This window comes from Salvelinus namaycush, chromosome 31 (assembly GCF_016432855.1).
Source record: "Salvelinus namaycush isolate Seneca chromosome 31, SaNama_1.0, whole genome shotgun sequence".
Taxonomy (NCBI): domain Eukaryota; kingdom Metazoa; phylum Chordata; class Actinopteri; order Salmoniformes; family Salmonidae; genus Salvelinus; species Salvelinus namaycush.
Window position 1 is genome coordinate 13,516,696 of NC_052337.1, and position 20,531 is coordinate 13,537,226.

The window sequence follows — 20,531 nt, forward strand, 5'->3', positions numbered from 1 at the left end:
CTATTGCATTATTGTAGTACATATATTTTGAGTCAAAATCTGCATCTATAAATGAAATAGCTATTTTTTGTTTGAACACAAATAGGCTTACATTTATGACCACAGACAACCCGCCTCCTAATGTGTGGTTAAACATGTCTATAACACCTCTATTACCACCATCACTGGAGCCCCTCAGGGGTGCGTGCTCAGTCCCCTCCTGTACTCCCTGTTCACCCACGACTGCATGGCCAGGCACGACTCCAACACCGTCATTAAGTTTGCAGACGACACAACAGTGGTAGGCCTGATCACCAACAACAACGAGACAGCCTATGGGGAGGAGGTCAGAGACCTGGCCGGGTGGTGCCAGAATAACAACCTATCGCTCAACGTAACCAAGACTAAGGAGATGATTGTGGACTACAGGAAAAGGAGGACCAAGCACGCCCCCATTCTCACCGATGGGGCTGTAGTGGAGCAGGTTGAGAGCTTCAAGTTCCTTGGTATCCACATCACCAACAAACTAGAATGGTCCAAACACACCAAGACAGTCGTGAAGAGGGCCCGACAAAGCCTATTCCCCTCAGGAAACTAAAAAGATTTGGCATGGGTCCTCAAATCCTCAAAAGGTTCTACAGCTGCAACATCGAGAGCATCCTGACTGGTTGCATCACTGCCTGGTACGGCAACTGCTCGGCCTCTGACCGCAAGGCACTACAGAGGGTAGTGCGTACGGCCTATTACATCACTTGGGCTAAGCTGCCTGCCATCCAGGACCTCTACACCAGGCGGTGTCAGAGGAAGGCCCTAAAAATTGTCAAAGACCCCAGCCACCCCAGTCATAGACTGTTCTCTCTCTACCGTATGGCAAGCGGTACCGGAATACCAAGTCTAAGACAAAAAGGCTTCTCAAAAGTTTTTACCCCCAAGCCATAAGACTCCTGAACAGGTAATCAAATGGCTACCTGGACTATTTAAAAAAATATATATATATTTCACCTTTATTTAACGAGGTAGGCTAGTTGAGAACAAGATTTCATTTACAACTGCGACCTGCCCAAGAATAAAGCAAAGCGGTTTGACACATACAACACAGAATTACACATGGAATAAACAAACATACAGTCAATAATACAGTAGAAAAAAATCTAGATACAGTGTGGGCAAATGAGGTAAGATAAGGGAGGTAAGGCAATAAATAGGCCATGGTGGCGAAGTAATTACAATATACCAATTAAACACTGGTGTGATTGATGTGCAGAAGATATATGTGCAAGTAGAGATACTGGGGTGCAAAGGAGCAAGATAAATAAAAAAAATATAGTATGGGAATGAGGTAGTTGGATGGGCTATATTATTTGCATTGTGCCCCCCCAACCCATCTTTTACGCTGCTGCTACTCTCTGTTTATCATATATGCATAGTCACTTTCACTATACATTCATGTACATACTACCTCAATTAGCCTGACCAACCAGTGCCCCCGCACGTTGGCTAACCGGGCTATCTGCATTGTGTCCCACCACCCACCACCCACCAACCCCTCTTTTACGCTACTGCTACTGTCTGTTTATCATATATGCACAGTCACTTTAACCATATCTACATGTACATACTACCTCAATCAGCCCGACTAACCAGTGCCTGTATATAGCCTCGCTACTGTCATAGCCTCGCTACTGTTATTTTTCAATGTCTTTTTACTGTTGTTTTTATTTCTGTACTTACCTATTGTTTACCTAATACCTTCTTTTTTTAAATTGCATTGTTGGTTAGAGCCTGTAAGTAAGAATTGCACTGTAAGGTCTACACTTGTATTTCGCGCACGTGACTAATATACTTTGATTTGATTGATCAACAATGTAACGCCATTCAGATATTCATGGTCAGTTTCCTCCATTCTAACCCTGAGGACAGCAGAGGTACACAGGGCACCATTATACCACATAGGCGTGTGGCTAAAAGTGTGGCAGACAGATAGACCATAAAGGAATCCTATTGCTGTGGAATGCTAAGAGCACCCCTGAGTATGGTTAGAAGTGCTTTTAACTGTTGTTAAGTAAATTATATAGTTATAGATTCTCCTCCTTCTCTCTCTCTTGTAGTGGAGCCCATCTGTGAGGTGGAGTGGTAAGAGGCGGGGTCGTGGGGGCTAAGGAGGAGAGGGGTGAGTGGTAGCGAGGGGGTAATTGAGAATTGAACGGAGTACCCCCTGTATGCACATTCAATTCTCAATTACACCATGACCGTCAGGACACATACATTTCCCTAAAGAAGAGGGATACGGGTGGATACTAGTTGATTATTTCAGCATAGCCCCCTAGACCCTTCTATCGGTATAGTTAATATTATCTAACCACAATGCATGATGGCTATTCTGACACAATGTTGATGGATGAATGAAACCTTTAATTAAGCTTATGGAGACAAAGGATAGACCTGGGCCTGTCTAAAGTAAAAAAAATACACTGTTTAATCTAGAGAATCGCTCCCTCTTCTATTGTCTTCTTCCTGCCCTCCTCACCCCCCCCCCCCCCCCCCTCCTCTTCCTCAGCTCCTCTCAACGCTCAGTCAGATTCTGATACAAGTTTTATTTAATTTTTATCAACATGGAAGGTCAATAAAATATGCATGGTAAATACTTTACATTTTAAGTCAAGAATATAGAATAAAGTTCAGAACAATTTGATGCACTAGTCCTTAATGCTCTTTCTTCGACCCTGGACAAGCTTGGTGTGGGTTGAGTGCTTGGTGTGGGTTGAGTGCTTGGTGTGGGATGAGTGCTTGGTGTGGGTTGAGTGCTTGGTGTGGGTTGAGTGCTTGGTGTGGGTTGAGTGCTTGGTGTGGGTTGAGTGCTTGGTGTGGGTTGAGTGCTTGGTGTGGGTTGAGTGCTTGGTGTGGGATGAGTGCTTGGTGTGGGTTGAGTGCTTGGTGTGGGATGAGAAGTGTGAAGCTCTTCACCACACAAATGATATACGGTCCCCCTGGTCTTCTCTGGTCCTGCTGGACAAAGGCCTGGGTCAGGCCTACTGGTGACATCTGCTAATTGTCCCAGTGGGCCGGCCACTCTTCTCCCCTCAATACCAACCGCTCTGCAGGGGGTCACTGCTTGGATGACGCTGGGAGATGCCATCCTGCTATCCCACCTTTACAACCTGGCCTGCTCCACGAGGGCATTTATTCCCCTCATGTACCCCCCCAGAACGACTCTTCGGGTTGGACCTTCTCATCCCCCATTACTCACTCGCTGGAGACTACAGATTAGTAGAAGTCATATTACTAATGTATGGCTAAGGACAGGACTATTAATAAGACTTTAAAGTGCTTTTATAGAGCATTCCTGATAGAGGATTCAGATATCTGGCATGTAGGCTGCAAAGAATGTACAGTACATTTATTTGGATGAGGACTGATAGATTGTACTGCGCTGCACCGCCTAAACAGCACTTGGGTCATTCCACCAATTCTGTGCCTTTTGAAAACAACATTTGATTTCACCTAACTTTAGCATTCTGTCAATAAAGAGCACATGTTAATCTTCATAAATTCTTTTTTTAAAAACAACAGTTTTCCCCATCTTAAGAGGTTAAATAAAAAAATAAAAAATACTATAGTAGGTGCCTATTAAGTGCCAGATAAAGTAAAAGGGTTGACCATAACAGGGTTTACGATTTACATTTCTAGCCTGTCTATATATATGGGTAGCACAGGGTTGACGTGTTAGGCTCAATCCACTCAGTTTTCCACCACAGCTCACCTGCTTTTACACTGGGATTTTACTATTAGATGTTCAATGTTTATTTGAAAAAAAATATTTAAAAGGAATAGTTTCGCCATATTAAAATGAGGGACAGACTTGACAGACTTGTGGTCAATATTAATTCTTTAGAGTCTAAGACATTGGGTGAGAAGGGGGTGCTAAACTAACATAATGGAATTGTTTTAAGATGGTCAAACTATGGATTATTTAGGTATCTGATTTAGAATTTTAGGACCCTTTAGGTATCACAAAAATATAGATATATTTTCTTGGGTAAAATATAGATTTTGGCCTTTACTACTAAAGCCCATAGAAACGCATTGAATAACACATTCAGAAATGGCAAAAAGGACAGTCCAAAAATAAATCATAAAAAACAAGGTTTTGAAGTGTCTGTCCTAAATCTAGGAGATATTTTTCTTAAACTCTGGAAATATATATAATTTTTTTTACCACATATTTAACCCATTTTTTTGGTAGGAACAAAACTACCTTCATATTTACATTTCCCCCCCCAAAAAATCTGACCAGTCCCGTAACTCTTGTGGAGGTCATAGAGCAAAACAGAGAACACCACCATGTTCGTGAAAATCTCCCCTTTCCATAGTGGGGTCCCATTAGTTTGTGGCCAAAACGGTTCGGACGCTACCAAACAGAAGTTGGCATATCAACTGTACCGAGTTCAGACTAGTTTCCTGACACTTGTGGGGTTCGTAGAGCAAAACGGAACATCATCATATGTTCGTGAGAATCTCCCCTTTCCATAGAGTGGTCAAAACTGTTTGGACGCTACAGATGTTTTCGTGAGAAGATCAATTTTCGGATGTCTCATGCGCTGTCAAACACCTCTCTAGCTCTACCACCTTTCACCGCAAATGTAGAAGTGAGACACTGGCAGATGCTATCGATTGAGATGCATCCAATGCAAAAAACAGATATCTATAGCTTAAATTTATGGATTTTGATGGCAATTTTTTTGTTATGTAACTAGATTACCGACTAGGGGGTATATTAGAGGGCACTTAATTTAATATAACAGGCTTTAAAAAATTTATTGGTGCACAATTTCTACTTGAAATATCAAGTAGAAAAGGCACTAATTTCGGGGAACAACCCACTTATCCAATGTGCACATATCAGTGGGCTTTATTATTATACAAACTTCCCTGTGGATCTCTCTGTGGTCATATTATGCTATGTGGTTGATGTTGCTTCTATCCTGGTTTGTTTGAGAGATGAAAGATACTAAGAGATTTTACATAAAAGTATGTGGATTGGTTTGAAATCTAGCCTACAGTACACAATAGGATAGTAATAGGTTCCCACTTCGAGCCTACCAGGTATACTTGGAAACAGTGGAGAGAAACTGATACACCAATGAAGAACACATTTGGAGAACCGTTATCAAGGGATTCTGAAACTAGGCATTCTAACAGTAGGCTACAACAGCACAAATTACTACAGGAAAATAAGCTCCAAGTTATCTAATAGGCACAAAATGCTTTAGTTAGGTCTTTATTTTCATACTGTTGAGCAGACAGAAGGGCTATTGCACTCATAATCGTGTTAGCTATGATTAGAGGTCCACACATTTACAACTAAGTGTTTGTGTGATTAGATTCACTACAAAGCTATACACTTTAACCACATCCAATAAAAAACACAAATGCTTCTATTGATAATCGTGCACAAGTGAAGCAGCATCACTTTCACTCTGAGAGGAGTCGATTACTTAGAATGACAACCGGAGTTCACGTGTCCTACCAGCGTAAAATCACACAATTGCAAATAATGACAAGCCAAACGACAAAAAAGGAACACGGTTGTAAAGAAAACGGCACATTTTAACCAGATGCTCTGCAATAAATAACCGATCCAGCTGAGAGCGCTCATTAGCATTTTAAAGTGCCCGCGCAGGGGTTCCTTCTTCCACGCACTCGGCCAGTGTTGTATGTTCCTGTGTATGTCCATGCGTGTTGCGCGCGCCAAATTACGCACGCAGGAAGGAGCACGTGTTTTTTCTTGCAGAGCGCAGCGGTGCACTTGTAATTGTGGAAATGTTAATTTTATGTGGGGGAGCGGCGTGTGCTTGACCTGTATAAATTGAGGGGCGCCAGGGCAACAAGAATCAGACACGGGGATGTAAGGTGGCCGCGCAGTGGTACTCGAGTTCTCTGCCACCTCCTTCACTGAACAAAGTGCGCATTTACGTCCAAATTTACACAACAGAAAATTAAAATGCAGCCAGAAAAGTTGTCACAGGTTAGGAGAACCTCTTTCTCTGTAGCAGACATCATGGATCCGTCTAAATTCACTGGGTGTCCAAGCAGTACCCATCCGAGCCATGGTTCAGCTGCTGAGAGTGATGCTGCAAGACAGACCACAGGTAGGAGCGTTCAGTTATTCTAACTATTTATTTTGTAACTTAAAGGGGTTAAAAGCCATTTACTTACTAGTTATATTTTGTAAATAAATATTATCCTTAGATTGAGATATAGTGTTGATGCAGAAGTTTAGTTTATAGGCGTAGCCTAGTACTACTACAGTTGATACAGTAGTATTCGTTATTTCCCAGAAGGCAGTGTTGAGTTGTTTATTTTTGGCCCAGCCCTCAACAATTAACTTTTAACATTATTCTTTATCAGCATTCAACCCATATCATCATAACTGCAGATAAGAATGGTTGAGGTCCCTCTCTAAACTCACTATTTTCAATATTCAGGTGGGGCAGCCATTCCAGAAGGCCATTCCAAGAGAGTAGAATTCCCAAGTGGTCCAGCAGCCAGTAAATGCTCCACCACAGTGGACTCAGCGGAAAGGGAGACTAGCGAGTCTCACCCTGCATCTGTGTGCCGTAGCCTGGAGAGGTCAAAGGGCAAGTCACGGCGGGTTCGGACAGCGTTCACCTTGGATCAACTACACATTCTAGAACATAGTTTCCACAGCAGCCACTACCTGTCTGTGTTCGAGCGCTACGCCATCGCCTTGATGCTCTGTCTCACAGAGACTCAGGTTAAGATCTGGTTCCAAAACCGACGCACCAAGTGGAAGAAAGAGTGTGAGGGGAAAGGGCTGCATGAGCAGCAGCTCCAGTGTGGGGTCAGATACCCCTAACCTCCTCCTGTCTATCCTACAACCCTTCCACTGTACAACAAAATGCATTTTCACCAGGGACCACAGATTCAAATGTTCACGCCACCAACCTTCCTCACTCCACAATACAACCATCATCAATTTTAGATGAGAACATTTTTAGCTTACCATTTGCACAAATTCTGGTTGCGGTTTCAATCAGATTAAGCTCACAGTTTAGACACTATAACCTGCTATGTCATAAAGGTATTTGTGCAATGTAATAGGCCACTGTAAATTAATATCAGTATTTATGAGTTACTATTTATGTGTTGTTTAAAAGCCAGTGGAAAACTATGTCAATCTATCCCATATGCAGAAGGATTATTGCTGTAAAATGTTAAATGATAGGGTTATTTTCTTATTGTTAAAAGCTGTTAACTTATTTGGATATAATGTCCATACACAAAGATTAAATATTTTTGTACTGTACCAGTAGTGTTCTTCTTCCCAATTTAAAGAAGTAAAATGAAAATCAATCTTGAATGATTTATTATGCAAAAAAGACACAAACCCAAGTAAACACACACACAGAGGAGACAAAGGCAGACAGATGTGGAGTGGATATGATAGTAATAGCCACCAATCCTAGCAGTTTCCTGGTCTCTGAGATGAGAAACAGCAGCACTCATAGAGGATGATGAGAAACCATACAATCGGGCCAGCAGGAGCACACACACTGGATTCGTCCAGCCGGGGCACATCTGTTTGCAATCCATTATATGCTCTGTGTTAGCCACAGATGTCAGAGAGCCATCAGTTATCTTTAGATTAAACAATGTATTTTTTTACTTAAAAAAGAATATACAGCTATATAAAAATGATTATTATACTGTATATATTTTGTCTGTAATACTACTAGCCACCTAGCAATTTTATGAAGTTGGCTTTAGCAAGCCCAGATAGGTTCCCAAGCTCCCAACCTCATAACTAGCTACCAAGAAGCCATTTCAGGCTATCAATCAAGTTAGAGTAGCAAGCTTGTCTAACAATCTTAGCTGGCATGCTTGCTGGAAAGGTTGGTAGACTTTAGAAAAGCAAGCAATAACTAAACATGCTGAATAAGACTCACATTCCTTCCAATCTGTTACCCAGATTTTAGCAGCCATGCAGAGAAGCATATTTTGTTTCTTTAAAAAAAAGAACCACAAGTCAGGAGGATACAGACAGCTCAAGATATGCCTAGATATGCAGAAAAATATATAGATATTTTTTAAACAGAGAATTAGACATAATGATTATGGCACAAGATTGCAGGAAAAAGCACAGTACTTTGTGCCCTCTTAGATTTTTGGGGAGCATGACACCCCTGGACTCTTATCACCCTCATTCTCTGTATCGCATTCACTGACAGCAATCTTTAAAACAAAATATATATATATAGATCTTTTTCAGATTTTTCAGGCGGTGCTGCAGCACCCTCAGCAGTCCTACCTCCCGCGGTTATGGACGAGACACAGATACAGATGATACAGTACAGAAAACAGTATGACTGATCGGCCTGGGTGACTGGTCACATGCTACAGTTATTATGGAGTCTTTTCCATCCTTGAGGCTTCGACATTAACATACCTTCCAAATCATAAACTATACAGGAATGGACATGTGTAACTTTCATACATTATCATATTTACAACAATTGAGAATAAGGTACGTAGAGCTCAGAACATAGACTGCTGGATTGCCTTCCAGAGCTCATAGCATTAATGTTCACTGACTTTTGATGATCTATGAATAGCAGCTTTCTATCTTCTGTTTGTACATCAGATCAGATGTGTGTTCATTGATGCATGGCCTTGATGAAGTCAAGATGACCCTCCTGCTAACACTGCAGGCTGACTCACTGCTCCAGACTAGAAATAAAGAAAGTAGATATCCCAGCACATCTGGTAGAGTGCTTAGATATCACAGCACATCTGACTGTCATAACTACAGTATCATAGGAGAAATAACTCTGGAACTTAGTGGCCACCAGACTCAGTAGTCTCCAGCATGAGTTGTAGGTGTGATTACTGTAGGGGCATACTTAATCTGTTAACTAGAAGATAAAGTCTCTGAGGAATGAATAGCAATCAACACATTACTATGTTATTACTGTTTATTGTCATATTTTATCACAGAAATCAACTTAAACCTCTGGGTCCATTCTCATTCAATGTTTCTAGCCTGAACACAGTCTTAAGCAAAGACCTCACAAGGAATCAGATGCAACCCACCACTAGGTCCCGACCCAACATTGGTAACCAGTGTAAAGTCGTATTTTTTAGCAAATTCACTTCCAGCTCACACCCTTCCTCTCTTTTTCTCCTGTTTTCCACTTGAGAGCAGAGTATGAGACAGGGACAGGTCCTGACATCTCTGTATGACCTGGAGGCATGTGGAGCTGAACTGGGTTGTTTGGGTCAGTGTGTATGTGTATGTGTGTGTGTGTGTGTGTGTGTGTGTGTGTGTGTGTGTGTGTGTGTGTGTGTGTGTGTGTGTGTGTGTGTGTGTGTGTGTGTGTGTGTTTGTGTGTGTGTTTTACCAGGTCTGCTAAAACACTTATTCCCAACCACACGATTTGGGCGCATTCTTAAATATGGAATGAGTTTTCCTCTCCAAAAAATGTTTTTCTTTTTTTCTGAACTCATTGAAAAATGGGTCCTGGGTGGATTCAGTAGACTGACTCACATTTGTCTTTTTGTTGCAAGAGTATAGTACTTACTCTGGAAATTAATTATTGTCAACTTCTGCATTTAAATGTTTTCTAAATGTTTTTCTAAATTATTCTCTCTCTCTCCCCTCTCCCCTGCAATGTGACATGTGGAAGACCCCCTCCCCTATGTTGAGTGGAGAGAGGGAGAGGGGGTGCCTGCGGAGGAGTGAGAGGGCGAGGAAAGACGGGAGCCAGGAGGTGTGCTGTGTTACTGCTGCTGAGACTCCAGACTCCTGCATGCATCTGTGTTTCCTTTCTTCGTTCTCTGCCAGGAGGCTGCTTTAAAACCCTGAGCCCACAGCTCTTTCCTGCTCCACCACCAAACAGGCCTACGCTCTGTACACGTCTGCACACCAAACCTTTCACCGCAGCTTTCTACAAACCAAAGCATTCTACACACCAAAGTTTTATACAAAAAAAAATTCTGACTCCATGGCTACTGGAAGGAACCAACCAGAACTCATCTCTTCAAGCTCTCAGAGACTCTTCAAGACAGACTGACTCCAACTGAGACTTCTTCTACACCTGAGGACTGTTGTTGGATGTTCTGTGTTGTTGCTCGTCTAGCAAATGCAAGTCATCTGTTAGCTGACTGTTCTGACTGGTCTGTGTGAGAGACTGTGGGTGGCCTGGGGCTTTTTGTGCTTCACTGAAACAGGAGTTGGGCCATTTGGCCTGCAAACTTGTATTTGTTTTGTTGGTGCAAGCAGAGTAACTGAGGAAGCTTCTCTTTCCTTTCTAGAGCTGGGGTCAGGTTCCACTGCCAGTGCTGGTCCTGGTAAATCTGGTTCAAGTCTGGTTTAAGCTGTAGGCTGATTTAGTCTGGTCCTGCTTCTGAGTGTAGTAAGACGATGAGGGGGGCATTGTTGGGTTTGTCTGTGTCTCTGGCCCTCTGTTGCTGTGTTCTAGGCTGGGATGGAGGTGTAGAGGGACAGGACACCACAGGTGTCCAGACACAGGTGAGACAGGCTGGACCTATGGAACATGGGAGAGAGTGGGAGGAAGAGAGAAAGGACGTTATGATGGACGACGCTGGTACGGAGGTGAAGGAGATCAAACCAAAGAAGAAGAAATCCATAGAGGAGGTGGAGGCAGGTAAGAGGTGACTCCTTTAGTTCTTGTTCTCTTCTTCTTCTTCTTCTTTGTCCTTTCTCCTTTTATTGTCCTCATTCTCTCCTTGACTGTATATTCATGGCGGTCCATCAACTAGCCATCCCTGTTACAACCTCTTGGGGACAAACTTACCAAACACTTGGCCCAGTTTTCCCTTGTTAGAGCATGTTCACTAACATGCGTGGAGACCTTGACCTTGAGGTATTGACAGAGACGAACATGGTCTAGTAGAGCTTACAGCTGCATGTGTCACACACTGATGAGCTACAGACAGATCTTAATTTGATCACTCTTTTGTTGCTGAGAAATGTCCTGCACAGCAGGAAATGCAAACTTGCAGTGTACTTGAGTTTTTAAAAGTTTTCTAAATTTTGTTGTTTCCACATTTACATTTCAGGCAATATTTGCCCTAACAAAAACTGTATCAACCCCTACAAAGATGTCACGCCCTGACCTTAGGGATCCTTTAAATTCTCTATCGGGTAGGTCAGGGTGTGACTAGGGTGGGAAATCTATGTTTATATTTCTTTGTTGGCCGAGTATGGTTCCCAATCAGAGGCAGCTGTCTATCGTTGTCTCTGATTGGGGATCATACTTAGGCAGCCCTTTCTCCCACCTTCAGTTGTGGGATCTTGCCTTTGTGTGTTGCAGGTGTTGCACTCCTAGCTTTACGTTCGTTGAGTTGTTTATTGTTTTTGGTGGAAGATTTTAAATGAAAGAAAATGTACGCCTACGACGCTGCACCCTGGACTCCTTCCATCAACGGTCGTAACAAAAGATGTCCATTAATTGTAATCCACATAATAATTCACATTTCCTGTTGCTGCAGGATTATTTCCTTCTGTAGCAAACTGGCTCAAATTAAGATCCTACGTCAGTACAGACACACGGCTGTGTTCAAGTTGCAAGTTTTAATGTCACGTGCACATGTACAGTGAAATGCCTTTCTTGCAAACTCTAAACCCAACAATGCAGTAATCAATATCAATGAAGTACTAAAAATCACATAAATTAGAAAAAACACACAATAAATAAAAATAAGAAATAAGAAGAACACAAGAAAGTAAGAAGCTATATACAGGGTCAACTCCAGTACCATATTTACAATGTGCAGGGTATACTGGAGGAATAGAGGTAGATATGAATAGGGGTAAGGTGACTAGGCATCAAGATATATGATGGACAGAGTAGCCGAAGTTTATATGATGCTTGTACATGAGTGTGTGTGCGTGGGTGTAGATTCAATATAAATATGTCTGCATGTTATGTTTGTTGTAGTGTCAGTGTGCGTGAGTGTGTAGAGTCCTGTGAGTGTGCATAGAGACAGCGCCAAATATAAAATACAAGGGTCAATTCAGATAGTTTGATTAGCCATTTTGTTAGCTGTTATGACTTAGGGATAGAAGCTGTTCAGGAACCTGTTGGTGTGGCTGGAGCATTTAACGCATACAAAGCAGTGATGCAGCCAGTCAAGATGCTCACAATAGTGAATGCAGCTGTATAACTTTTTGAGGATTTGAGGGCCCATGCCAAACCTTTATAACCTCCTGAGGGTGAAGAAACCATTTTAAGTCCTTAGTGATGCGGACACTGAGCAACTTGACACTCTCAACCCCCTCAATTGCAACCCCGTCATTTTGTTTCCTGTATTTCACGATCAGCTCCTTGGTCTTACTGACGTTGAGGGAGAAGTTGTTGACCCGGCACCACACTGCCAGGTCACTGACCTCCTCCCTGTAGTAATGACACCGGACGGGATGGCTGGCGCTTTACGGGCTCCTAACCAAATGTGCAATTATTGTTATTTTTTTCGCATTGTTTATAACTTATGTTGTACATAATGTTGCTGCTACATAATGTTGTTGCTACTGATTACCAACAATGACGAGACAGCCTACAGGGAGGAGGTGAGGGCTCTGGGAGTGTGGTGCCAGGAAAATAACCTCTCAAACAATGTCAACAAAACAAAGGAGCTGATTGTGGACTTCAGGAAACAGCAGAGGGAGCAACCCCCTATCCACATCGACGGGACCGCAGTGGAGAAGGTGGAAAGCTTAAAGTTCCTCGGCGTACACATCACTGACAAACTGAAATTATTCACCCATACAGACAGTGTGTGGTGAAGAAGGCGCAACCTCAGGACCCTGAAGAAATTCGGGTTGGCTCCTAAAACCCTCACAAAGTTTTACAGATGCACAATTGAGAGCATCCGGTCGGGCTATATCACCACTTGGTACCGCAACTGCACTGCCTGCAACCGCAGGGCTTTCCAGAGGGTGGTGCAGTCTGCCTTAAGCATCACTGGGGGCAAACTACCTGCCCTCCAGGACACCTACAGCACCCAATGTCACAGGGCGGCCAAAAAGATCATCAAGGACAACAACCATCCAAGCCAGTACCTGTTCACTGCTATCATCCAGAAGGCAAGGTCTGTACAGGTGCATCAAAGCTGGGACCGAGAAACTGAAAAACAGCTTCTATCTCAAGGCCATCTGACTGTTAAATAGCCATCACTAGAACCTTAGAGGCTGCTGCCCTAGATAGACTTGAAATGACTGGCCACTTTATTAATGGAACACTAGTCACTTTAATAATGTTTACATATTTTGCATTATTCATCTCATATGTACAGTTGAAGTCGGAAGTTTACATATACTTAGGTTGGAGGCATTAAAACTTGTTTTTCAACCACTCCACACATTTCTTGTTAACAAACTATTGTTTTGGCAAGTCAGTTAGGGCATCTACTTTGTGCATGGCACAAGTAATTTTTCCAACAATTGTTTACAGACAGATTATTTCACTTATAATTCACTGTATCACAATTTCAGTGGGTCAGAAGTGTACATACACTAAGTTGACTGTGCCTTTAAACAACTTTAGAAGCTTCTGATAGGCTAATTGACATCATTTGAGTCAATTGGAGGTATACCTGTGGATGTATTTCAATGCCTACCTTTAAACTCAGTGCCTCTTTGCTGGACATCATGGAAAAATCAAAAGAAATCAGCCCAAAAAATTATAGGCCTCCAAGAGTCTGGTTTATCCTTGGGAGTAATTTCCAAATGCCTGAAGGTACCACGTTCATCTGTAGAAACAATAGTACGCAAGTATAAACACCATGGGACCACGCAGCCGTCATACCGCTCAGGAAGGAGACGTGTTCTGTTTCCTAGAGATGAACGTACTTTGGTGCAAAAAGTGCAAATCAATCCCAGAACAACAGCAAAGGACCTTGTGAAGATGCTGGAGGAAACGGGTACAAAAGTATCTATATCCACAGTAAAATTAGTCCTATATCGACATAACCTGAAAGGCCGCTCAGCAAGGAAGAAGCCACTGCTCCAGAACCGCCATAAAAAAGCCAGACTAAGGTTTGCAACTGCACATGGGGACAAAGATCGTACTTTTTGGAGAAATGTCCTCTGGTCTGATGAAACGAAAATAGAACTGTTTGGCCATAATGACCATCGTTATGTTTGGAGGAAAAAGGGGGAGGCTTGCAAGCCAAAGAACACCATCCCAACCGTGAAGCACGGGGGTGGCAGCATCATGTTGTGGGGGTGCTTTGTTGCAGGAGGGACTGGTGCACTTCACAAAATAGATGGCATCATGAGGAATGAAAATGATGTGGATATATTGAAGCAGCATCTCAAGACATCAGTCAGGATGTTAAAAGCTTGGTTGCAAATGGGTCTTCCAAATGGACAATGACCTCAAGCATACTTCCAAAGTTGTGGCAAAATGGCTTAAGTACAACAAAGTCAAGGTATTAGAGTGGCCATCACAAAGCCCTGACCTCAGTCCTATAGAAAATTTGTGGGCAGAACTGAAAAAGCGTTTGCGAGCAAGGAGGCCTACAAACCTGACTGTTACACCAGCTCTGTCAGGAGGAATGGGCCAAAATTCACCCAACTTATTGTGGGAAGCTTGTGGAAGGCTACCCGAAACGTTTGACCAAAGTTAAACAATTTAAAGGCAATGCTACCAAATACTAATTGAGTGTATGTAAACTTTTGACCCACTGGGAATGTGATGAAAGAAATATAAGCTGAAATAAATCATTCTCTCTACTATTATTCTGACATTTCACATTCTTTAAATAAAGTGGTGATCCTAACTGACCTAAGACAGGGAATTTTTACTAGGATTCAATGTCAGGAGTTGTGAAAAACTGAGTTTAAATGTGTTTGGCTAAGGTGTATGTAAACTTCCGACTTCAACAGTATATACCGTATTCTATTCTACTGTATTTTAGTCTATGCCGCTCCGACATCGCTCGTACAAATATTTACATATTCTTAATTCCATTCCTTTACTTTAGATTTGTGTGCATTGTGTGTATTGTTATGAAATTGATAGATTTTACTTGTTAGATATTACTGCACTGATGGAGCTAGAAACTCAAGCATTTCGCTACACCCGCAATAACATTTGATAAACATGTGTATGTTACTAATTACATTTGATTTAATTTGCTACCGTCTCGTATGACCGAAAATACCTTCTGGACATCAGAACAGAGATTACACACCTCGAACTGCACAAAGATGTTTTCTTTAACAAGTCTGACGCAAAGAATATACTGCTTTCTTGAGACCAGGCCCAAATGCCCATCATTTGGACGGAGAAAAAGGGGGCGGAGGTCGGGGTGCCTTGTGAGAATTTGTAGGCGAGTGAGTAAACCTCCACCTGTCTCACCCTGATCTGTTTCACCTGTCCTTGTGCTTGTCTCTACCCCCTCCAGGTGTCGCTTATTATCCCTGGTGTATTTATCCTTGTGTTTACTTTCTCTCTGTGCCAGTTCGTCTTGTTTGTCAAGTCAACCAGTGTTTTTGTGTCTCAGCTCCTGCTTTTTTTCTCTCTCTTTTCTCGCCCTCCTGGTTTTGACCCTTGCCTGTCCTGACTCTGAACCCGCCTACCTGACCACTCTGCCTGCCCCTGACCTCGAGTCTGCCTATTGTCTTGTACCATTTGGACGCTGACCTGGTTACTGAACTCTCGCCTGTACCCAACCTGCCTTTTGCCTACCTGTTTTGCTATAATAAATATCGGAGCTCAACCAGCTGCCTCCTGTGTTTGCGTTTGGGTCTCGCCTTGTGCCCTTATACCACTACCATCCTTACTATTGGCCAATGTGCAATCATTGGAAAATATACTGGATGATCTACAATTAAGACATAAAAAACTGTAATATCTTATGTTTCACAGAGTCGTGGCTGAATGACGACATGTATAAATAGAGCTGGCTGGGTTTTCCGTGCATCGGCAGAACAGAGCACCTATGTCTGGTAAGATAAGGTGCGGGGGAATGTGTCTATTTGTCAATAACAGCTGGTGCGCGATGTCTAATATTAAAAAAGTCTTGAAGTATTGCTCGCCTGAGGTAGAGTACCTCATGATAAGCTGTAGACCACACTATCTACCAAGAGAGTTCTCATCTATATTATTCTTAGCCATCTATTTACCATCACAAACCGATGCTGGCACTAAGACTGCACTCAACGAGCTGTATAAGGCCATAAGCAAACAAGAAAATGCTCATCCAGAAGCGGCGCTCCTAGGGGCCGGGGACTTTAATGCAGGCAAACTTAAATCCGTTTTACCTCATTTCTACCAGCATGTCACATGTGCAACCAGAGGAAAAAAACTCTAGACCACCTTTACTCCACACACAGAGATGCATATAATGTTCTCCCTCGTATAATAATTACAAGCTAATGCAGGAGGCACCAGTGACTTGCTCAATACTTAAGTGGTCAGATGACGCGGATTCTATGCTACAGGACTGTTTTACTAGCACAGACTGGAAAAAGTTCCGGGATTCATCCAATGGCATTGAGAAGTATATCACCTTAGTCACCGGCTTCATCAATAAGTGCATCAACTACGTCGTCCCCACAGTGACCGTACGTACATATCCCAACCAGAAGCCATTGATTACAGGTAACATCCGCACTGAGCTAAAGGCTAGAGCTGTCGATTTTAAAGAGTGAGACACTAATCTGTACGCCTATAAGAAATCCTGCTACGCCCTCAGACGAACCATCAAACAGGCAAAGCGTCAATACAGGACGAAGATTGAATCCTACTACACCAGCTCTGACTCTCGTCGGATGTGGCAGGGCTTGAAAACTATTATGGACTGCAAAGAAAAACCCAGCCGCGAGCTGCCCAGTGACGTGAGCCTACCAGAAGCTAAATGCCTTTTATGCTCTCTTCGAGCAAGCAACACTGAAGCATGCATGAGAGCACCAGCTGTTCTGGATGACTGTGTGATCACGCTCTCCGTAGTGATGTGGGCAAGACCTTTAAACAGGTCAACATTCACAAAGCCGCGGGCCAGACAGATTACCAGGACGTGTGCTCAAAGCATGCACAGACCAACTGGCAAGTGTCTTCACTGACATTTTCAACTTCTCCCTGGCTGAGTCTGTAATACCTACATGTTTCAAGCAGACCACCATTGTCCCTGTGCCCAAGGTAACCTGCCTAAATTATTACCTCCCCGTAGCACTCACATCGGTAGCCATGAAGTGCTTTGAAAGGCTGGTCATGGCTCACATGAACACCATCATCCCGGAAACCTTAGACCCACTCCAATTCACATACCACGCCAACGAAATCCACAGATGACACAATCTCAATCGCACTCCACACTTCCCTTTCCCACCTGCACAAAAGAAACACATATGTGAGAATGCTATTCATTGACTACAGCTCAGCGTTTAACACCATAGTGCCCACAAAGCTCATCACTAAGCTAAGGACCCTGGGACTAAACACCTCCCTCTGCAACTGGATCCTAGAACTTTATGATGGTGTCGTGTGTGGCCACACAGTCGTGGATTAACAGGGAGAACAGGGTGGGACTAAGCACAGACCCCTGTGGGCCCCCTGTGTTGAGGGTCAGCGTGGCAGATGTGTTGTTGCCTACCCTTACCACCTGGGGGCAGCCTGTCAGGAAGTCCAGGATCCAGTTTGCAGAGGGAGGTGTTCAGTCCCAGGGTCCTAGGTTTGGTGACAAGTTTAGAGGGGACAATGGTGAGCTGTAGTCAATGAACAGCGTTCTCACATAGGTATTCCTCTTATCTAGGTGGATGAGGGCAGTGTGGAGTGCAATTGAGATCGCGTCATCTATAGATTTGTGTGTGCGGTATGCAAATTTGAGTGGATCTAGGGTGTCTGGGATGATGGAGTTGATATGTCATAACCAGCCTTGCAAAGCACTTCATGATTACAGATGTGAGTACTACAAGGCGGTAGTCATTGTGGCATGAAGCCTTAGAGTTCTTGGGAACAGAATTGATGATGATCAGTTTAAGACGTGTGGGGATTACAGACTACAGAATATGCCTGCCAGCTGTTCTGCGCATACTCTTAATTAAGAACTGCCCTCGAATACCATCCGGCCCCAAGGCCTTGCGAGTGTTGACCTGATTAAAAACCTTACTCACGTCGGCCTCGGAGAGCGAGATCACCCAGTCCTCTGGGTCGGTGGCGGCCCTCAAGCACAGTATGGTGTTGTTATTGTCGAAGCGTGCATAAAATGCATTGAGTTTGCCTGGTAGAAAAGCATTGTTGGGCAGATCACGTCTGGGTCTTCCTTTGTAATTTGTAATGGACTGCTGCCCTTGCCACATGCGGCGGGAGTCGGCAGCCTTTGTAATATGATTCCACCTTATTCCAATATTGTCCTTTTGCTCATTTGATTACTCTGCGGAGGTCATACCAGGACTTCTTGTACTTATTCCTGTCCTCAGCCGTAGCCTCAGGGTTGTCCGCGATAGCCCTGTGTGTGGTAGCGCTGTCTTTTAGCTTAGCGCCAACTTCAGTGTTAATCCAAGGCTTTTGATTGGGGAAGCAGTGACCCTTCACCGTGACAATGAAGCCAGTGACGAAGGTGGTTAGCTCGTCGATGTCATTGCCGGAGTCTTGGAACATATTCCAATCAGCGCCAGCAAAGCAGTCCTGTAGTATAATCTCTGATTCTGATGATCATTTCTCAACAAGTCAAGGGTACTTCCTGTTTGAGCTTCTGCCTGTAAACAGGAACCAGGAGTACGGAGTCATGATCTGATTTGTCGAATAGGGGACGAGGGAGGGCCTTGTATGCTTGCTTGTGGGTAGAGTAACAGTGGTCTAGGACTTTATCGACGCTAGTAGCGAAAGAGATTTGTTGATGGAAGTTTGGCATCATGTGTCAATGACGCGGAATTAAAATCACTGGCAACAAAAAAAGCAGCCTTCGGGTGCAAGTTTTCCTGCTTGTTAATAGCCTCGTACAGTTCGTTAAGGTTCAGCTTTTTATATTTCTTGGCCTGTCGTGTAATGTACACAACAGTCACGATAACAGCTGAAAACTCCCACGGGAAGTAGAGGGGTCGGCATTTGACCATCAGGTATTCCAAGACGGAGAACAATGGGTCGAGACTTCCACTGCGCTCGAGTCAGTCACCATTTTGTTGTTGATGAAAAGGCAAACCCCTCCCCCTCCCCCTCTCTAACTCCACTGTCCAGTCCGCTCAGTGAATGGAGAATCCATTGAGTTGGATAGCCATGTTGTACGAAAGCCATGTTTCAGAAAAGCAGAGAATATTGCAGTTACAAGAGTCCCGTCAGTAGCAAATCCGCGATCAAAGGTCATCCAACTGTGACTGTACATTGGCCAATAGAATGGAGTGAATAGGTGGCCGGTTTTCCCTTCGCCTTAATCTTGCCAGGACTCTCCCTCTCTTACCTCTGTAATGCCAGTGTTTAATTTTGGATACCTCCGAAAATTGGGTCAGAATTACAGAAAGAGCCCAGAGCATATGAGTTGAAGTTGAAGCTGGAATTAAGGCAAGTAAATATGCCGATCTGATGTTCAGAAGTTCTTGTCGGTTATAAGAAATGATAGTGGATAAATTTTGTGAAAATAATATTATTAAAAAAATTATTAAAAAATCGCAACTTTTCTTTTTTTAAATAACAAAGTTGGGTTGGAGCTCACAAAACGGCAGCCATACAGTACAGCGCCATATTTTGTGGGTTCCTCTCTGAAACCTCTCTGCCTGATGCTATCTGGCCTGAGAGGGAGAGTAACTGAGCAGCAGAACTTTCTGAAATATTTTTCAGAAAACTTTTCTCTACAGTTCCGACATGTAGAATTGTGTTGTAAAACACGTCTGAGTCAGTTACGCCTTAAGCACTGTAAAATTGCTCACAATTACTCACAGGAAACAGGAAACATTCCAGTTCAGTAGTGTGTGTGTGTATGTGAACTTCATCAGGATCGGTGTACCTTCCACGAGAATGTTGAGCTAACGTAGGCTAATGCGATTAGCATGAGGTTATAAGAAACAAGAAAATTTCCCAGGACATAGACATATCTGATATTGGCAGAAAGCTTAAATTCTTGTTAATCTAACTGCACTGTCCAATTTACAGTAGCTATTACAGTGAAATAATACCATGCTATTGTTTGAGGAGAGTGCACAATTTTGAACATAAAAAGTTATTAATAAACAAATTAGGCACATTTGGGCAGTCTTGATACAACATTTTGATCAGACATGCAATGGTTCATTTTGATCAATCTAAAACTTTGCACATATACTGCTGCCATCTAGTGGCCAAAATGTATATTGCACCTGGGCTGGAATAATACATTATGGCTTTTCTCTTGCATTTCAAAGATGATGATACAAAAAAAATACAAAAGAACGGTTGGTTTTTTCTTTGTATTATCTTTTACCAGATCTAATGTGTTATATTCTCCTACATTCCTTTCACATTTCCACAAACTTCAAAGTGTTTCCTTTCAAATAGTACCAATAATATGCATATCCTTGCTTCAGGGCCTGAGCT

At 43.0% G+C, this 20,531-nt stretch overlaps 1 protein-coding gene across 1 annotated transcript in view; it reads left to right on the forward strand.

Moving 5' to 3' along the window:
• The first annotated feature begins 6,037 nt into the window (after window positions 1–6,037).
• LOC120026209 (inactive carboxypeptidase-like protein X2) overlaps window positions 6,038–20,531 on the forward strand; it is a 38,177-nt gene continuing 23,683 nt past the window's right edge. The window contains 3 exon segments of the mRNA XM_038971033.1: window positions 6,038–6,128; window positions 6,465–6,836; window positions 10,479–10,664. Of these exon segments, the coding sequence (XP_038826961.1) occupies window positions 6,038–6,128; window positions 6,465–6,836; window positions 10,479–10,664 (649 nt within the window).